Genomic DNA, 6,255 nt, shown 5'->3' with positions numbered 1-6,255 from the left:
GCAGCTTGCAAGTTTCACACAGAGGGAGAGAAACGGTACCAAAAACCAAGAGACCTCTTAATTAGTAATACCCTGGAATTTAAACTCTGGGGAATCAAACTCATTTGTGATTTTAATACAGAACTTCTTTAATATGATCCAACACTGTGACCTGAAAGAAGTCTGTAATAAAGCGGCTCTGTGCTTGCAGCAGTTATACTAGCAGTTACATTAGAACAATCTCCCTGTCAAGAAAGAACAGGAGGTGGGGCCATGAAAAACAAAACAAACAGAACCCACAGCACAATGATCACCTGAAATGTTTGCAGATTACCCAGGAATGGGAGTTAGGCCAGAACGTGAACCAGCTGAAGTGATGCGCTCTGTAAATCTGGTAGAGCATTTGCCCTTGAAGTACCAAACATGCAGTAGGCAGACAAATTTGTCATATACACTCCTGTAACAAGGGTTGAACAGCTGGAAAATATATTCTATCTTCCCCAAGAACAACAGCCTGAATTCATTCTGGTGCTTCTGATAGGTTATTGCATATACACTGGCCTAACTGGCATGTTGTTTTTTTGTGCTTTAGAGTATGTGGACCCTTATTACATTACATTATCATGATGAAATTGTCATTGGTAAGACTGGGAACGATGAAATTGCTACACCAAGTTTATATTTAGTAGTGCTGTCGATTAATCACAGTTAACTCACACGATTAACTCAAAAAAGTTAATCGCGATTAAAAAAATTAATGATTAATTGCAGTTTAATAGCACTGTTAAACAATAGAATGCCAATTGAAATTTATTACATTTTTTGGAATGTTTTTCTATATTTTCAAATCTATTGATTTCAATTATGACACAGAATACAAAGTGTACACTGCTCACTTGATTTTTATTACAAATATGTGCACTGTAAAAATCATAAAAGAAATTTTTCAGTTCACTTCAGACAAGTCCTGTAGTACAATCTCTTTATTATGAAAACACAACTTATAAAGGTAAATTTTGATTACATAACTGCATTCAAAAACAAAACAGTGCAAAACTTCAGAGCCTACAAGTCCACTCAGCCCTATTTCTTGTTCAGCCAATTGCTAAGACAAACAAGTTTGTTTACATTTATGGGAGATAATGCTGCCTACTTCTTATTTACAATGTCACCTGAAAGTGAGAACAGCCATTCGCATGGCACTTTTGTAGCTGGCATTGGAAGGTATTTACATGCCAGATACGCTAACCATTCATATGCCCCTTGATGCTTCGGCCACCGTTCCAGAGGACATGATTCCATGCTGATGACGCTCATTAAAAAAATAATGTGCTAATTAAATTTGTGAATGAACTCCTCAGGGGGAGAATTGTATGTCTCCTGCTGTGTGTTACCCGCATTCTGCCATATATTTTGTTATAGCAGTCTCGGATGATGACCCAGCACATGTTGTTCATTTTAAGAACACTTTCACTGCAGATTTCACAAGACATAAAGAAGGTACCAATGTGAGATTTCTAAAGATAGCTAGAGCATTCGACCCAAGGTTTAAGAATCTGAAGTGCCTTCCAAAATCTGAGAGGGACGAGGTGTGCAGCATGCTTTCAGAAGTCTTAAAAGAGCAACACTCCAATGCAGAAACGACAGAGCTGAACCACCAAAAAAGAAAAATTAACCTTTTGCTGGTGGCATCTGACTCAGATGATGAAAATGAACATGTGTCAGTCTGCTCTGCTTTAGATGGTTATCGAGCAGTGTACACTTTGTACACTGTGTTGTAATTGAAATCAACATATTTAAAAATGTAGAAAACATCCAAAAATATTTAAATAAATGGTATTCTATTATTAACAGTGCAATTGATTTTTTCAATCAAGTGATTAATCGTGATTAAGTTTTTTAATCGCTTGACAGCCCAAAAATTAGTAAAACATTTATCTATTAAATTTTATAAAAAACTGCCAAATCCAATAATGTATAAAAAATTTATTAAGCAATTAAGATTTATGATGAAGTACATTGAAAATTAAACATTAAAACCTCAAATCTGATATTACAGCCACATTACAAAGTCATAATACATTATACTGCATTTGAACCTTCCAGACCAGTGTTTCTAGGAGCCTAATAACGTGCATATATAAAGCAGGGGTGGACAGGAGAGGCTAGGAATTCTGGTCGAATACAAAGCCAAGGTACATTATTATTAGCATATTAAAATCCATGTCTATAAGGAAACAGAAAAAAATGCAAATCACAAGCATCTATTACGACGAACACTACTAAATATAAAAGTTAAACAAATAACTCAGACCAAAGAAGGAATCTTGATTCCCTCCAGTGGACTTCTGGGGCCAAATGAATGACTCCTCATTAAGGAAAGGTGCCCTGCCCACCTTGGCTGAAGGCAAAGCTGGTCTCCAAGGAATTATTTTGGATGAGAGGGAAAGTACATAGCAGGACTAACTATATACTAGAGCACTATTCCTCAGCTCCCTCCCTATCAATAAATGCAATTTTCAGATTGCAATGGTTAATTAAAATGTCTTTGATGTCTTTACAAATTTATAAAATAATATTCTCTCTGTAGCCTTCCAGAAATGCTCCTTGCGTATCTTTAGCGATGAAGTCTTCCCAAAAGAACGCCTGAGCTTTTCTCTCTCCCATTATTGTAGCTGAGTTTTCTGGATACCCTGGAAAAGGATTTTAGATCATAAGTTACTGGTAATTAAAAAGCATCCATGCTAGCTGAATCTCCAACAGAACAGAACAGAAGTTGAATGCCAAAGCAGAGAATCTAGTCACCTTAAAATATTAATGGCAAAATGCAATAGGCCTAATACAGGAATTCCCACATCCACCCAACTGTCGAAAATCCTTTATTTTTTCATTATATTAATGCCTAAATAATATGAATAAATTAAATGAAATCTATTTTAACCTAATCTACTGCATGTGTACAAACATAAATGTAAAGTTTTGCTCCACTGAAGCAAATACATCTATACAGAATTCATCTACTGCTCTACTTTTCATTTTCCCCCTCAGGAACTGAAGGATTGGCAGTTTGTTATTTAGATTTGTTGTAAACTAATCTGCTCTGTGATCACACCCTCAAGTGGTCCATCCCAATACAGTGTGAGGCAACAATTCATAACAGATCTATAATAAATCTGTTTTTGACCTTTCCTTCTCTGAAATTGATCTTTTATAATTAGCTTCTTGCTAGAAGTTGCCAAATCCAAAGTCGTTACAGACACAAGAGGACTTAGCTGGTTCTTTCCCAGCTGTTCATTAGAACATATAGCAGCTTCACTATCTACTTGACTAAGATTTCTGAAGACTTCAAAACCACTCAGCACAAGTTCCATTTTCAGGATGTATACTGCAGTCATCTCTTGGACCTCTAAAGCTATCATAGTGCTAGACTGAGCAAACTCTCCAGCTGAGTCTTAATTCAGGTTACACAAATGCATAATCACTGATTTGCAATTAAGGAACACATTTTCTATTCCAGATAAGTTAGCAATCCAACACTCACTAATGCTTTTCACATGAAGCCTGTTACCTGTATGCACGAAGAAAAAAAAGTTTCTGGCTGGAAACAACTTGCCCATATCATAGGGAGAGGTTTCCATTTATAGCAGAGGGAAGAAAAAAGCATGAATTAAGAAACTGAGTAAAGATGTAATAAAAAATATTTACAGGAGCAAGCTCAAGCAAAGCTCACAGAAAGTTCACCTACCCATTAGCTTACTCAAGATCATCCACTAAATCAACTATTTTTTAATCTCATATAGAAATGAAAGGCCTTAACCAGAGAGAGATTCCATACTTTAATTAAAAAAGAAAATGAAAAGAGCAAACAACTTAAGCAGGAGTGGAGATGAAACTGCAGAAACACACACACACACACATGACCAGCCTACTACATTTTCTGTACACATCATGTGTTAGAGAAATTGTTTCTGAAATTATACTACTGTATAATTTTTTTGAAAAATTATACTACTGTATTGTTTTCAGAGTAGCAGCCATGTTAGTCTGTATCCGCAAAAAGAAAAGGAGTACTTGTGGCACCTTAGAGACAAACAAATTTATTGTATTATCTATTCTGTTGCCTATAAAGCTGGATTAGTTATGAGTCTACAAGAACAAGACTCTGAGGGAGCTGAAGTTTCAGAAATCTGGTAGCTTAATATTTTCTTTCTAAACAAAAATCACAAATTAAAAATATTTGTCCACTGGAAAGCTGGAAGTCTCCCATTTCCAATGGTAGATAACATCATACCTGTTTCTAGCCTTAGTGCGCCACAAGATATCCAAACCTGAACCTGTCAATGTACTAAAGTTATTAATCCTGGGTCTCAGAAAAGTAATTTTTTTGGGAGGGAGGATAGGATTTAGGGAAGGACATGTGATGAGAAGAGAAGCAAATTTTGTGGTATGTTTAAAAATACTTGTGGATGTCAAGTCAATCTGTAGATTGTAACGTTAGTGCTCTTTCTATATATGGATAAGGCAGAAGAGATGGTCTGTTATGTTTCATACTTTATTACATATTCTATACATGTGCACATATATTTAAATAATGTATTCCTCTATCATGTATACAGACTAACTACAGCCTTTAAAATCTTAATGTAAAAAAGTCCCATGATATGATATATTACAAAAAGTCTGCGACACATGGATCCTAAAAATATAGGTTTTTACGAAGAGTAATGTAGTGTTATCAATTCAGTGATTAACTGCAGTCATTTTTTGTTGTAAGTCCATAACCTATATGAAGGCACCCACAGTCCCCCAAAACACCACATGAAGAAAATTAAAAATAAGGAGTACAGCACATTTGTAAACCTTTTCTTAAAAAAAAAAAAAAAAAAAAAAAAGGGAAAAAGGAAAAACAACAACTTATTTTGCTGCTATTTTTGTAACTACTGAAAAGTCACTTGCCTTTGTTAATATTTTTGTGCACTTCTGGATGAGCCATTATTTTGCAATGTCCTAGGGATACTTGCATAGATATTTGCAATCCTGGATTCTGGTGATAAAATTAATGGGGTCATAAGGTTAAGTACCACAGTGAGCACTCTATCCAGTACTGTATGTTAAAATATTGGACTATTCTGACCTTAGGAGCAAGCTCAGAGCAGCAGTTCTAAGTATTAAAAGAAAGCAACAACTTACTTCCATCTGTGAAGTATAATGAACGTTCTTTACGTGAAAGCCTCTGGCCAAATTTAATTTCAAATACAATTTGTACTTTATAACAGTGAACTTACTTAAGTGTATAACTAATTTCCTTTGAAGACCTTATAATTTATCAGCATTAGAAAAGGAGGGAAATATCTTGCAATTAGATTTAGGATCACAGAAAGGCATTGTAGGGAGCTGTGAATATCAGTTAAGAGAAATAATACAGAGGGATATAAGAGGTTAACAACTCAGAGCAAACAATAAAATGAGACTCATCTTGGAAAAATGAGACCTAAAAGAAATAGTGAACATGAAAAAAGCCTTATTTCTGAAGAATCTGTATCTACTATACTTACCAGAAACAGAGATTATTAAAACTGTAAGGCATTAACAAAAAAGTGTATTTTTTCCAGTCTGTTAACTATGTGCATTTGAGATTGTTTTATGTAGTCTGTCACCATTTCCCCTGCATATTGAGTTAGTTCTTCCCTTGCTGAAAAGATCCTAGTGTAACAGAAAAACTAACTTTTTAAAATGAAGTTAAATTTGACAGTGTCCATTCATATATCCGGGGGAAATAATTCAGAACACAAATGTTCAGTGAGAGTGAGAAACTTATCAAACAGAAACACTGAAACTGATGACAGTAGATAAATTAGATACACGTTTGCAATGCTACCTTGTCGGAAAAAAAGCTAGTGCAATTTCCTTACATAGAAACATCATATCAGAGTAGAAAGTTAACAGTCCCTCTTCCATATCGCTTGTATGTCATCAGACGTGGAATACTGCACTTGATTCTGGGTCTCATTAATTAGAGCACTGTGCAAATGCAAAATTTGGATTCGCATCTATCTGTGATCTGTAAAAATGGTCCACGTATATGGATATTAAGCGGATATCTGCAGATTTGAAGGGCTCTACTCATTACTAGACCTATACTAACTGGACAGAACTTAAGGAATAGCAACAAGAAACGACTGGGGGGCGACTGTGATTGATTTATAAAGAATGATTAAGACAGTTCAATACTTATAGTTTGGCAGTGACTCTTTAATTAGGTATGGACTGGAACAT

General features: G+C 35.2%; 1 protein-coding gene across 9 annotated transcripts in view; it reads right to left on the bottom strand.

The window, feature by feature from the left end:
- Window positions 1-849: 849 nt before the first annotated feature.
- The window catches only part of HJURP (Holliday junction recognition protein), a 41,239-nt gene continuing 35,833 nt past the window's right edge, over window positions 850-6,255 (bottom strand). For 5 of the 9 annotated variants that reach the window (XM_073306187.1, XM_073306218.1, XM_073306207.1 and 2 more), the window contains 2 exons: window positions 4,936-5,023; window positions 851-2,672 (listed from right to left, as the gene is read on the bottom strand). In XM_073306187.1, coding sequence (XP_073162288.1) covers window positions 2,545-2,672; window positions 4,936-5,023 — 216 coding nt within the window. In that variant the 3' untranslated portion in view covers window positions 851-2,544. Of the gene's footprint in view, window positions 2,673-4,935; window positions 5,024-6,255 lie in introns of all 9 variants that reach the window. The other 4 variants (XM_073306197.1, XM_073306244.1, XM_073306225.1 and 1 more) reach the window with 4 other exon arrangements.

The sequence above is a fragment of the Lepidochelys kempii genome, chromosome 1 (assembly GCF_965140265.1).
Source record: "Lepidochelys kempii isolate rLepKem1 chromosome 1, rLepKem1.hap2, whole genome shotgun sequence".
Taxonomy (NCBI): domain Eukaryota; kingdom Metazoa; phylum Chordata; order Testudines; family Cheloniidae; genus Lepidochelys; species Lepidochelys kempii.
This window is presented reverse-complemented; position numbering and strand designations above follow the sequence as displayed.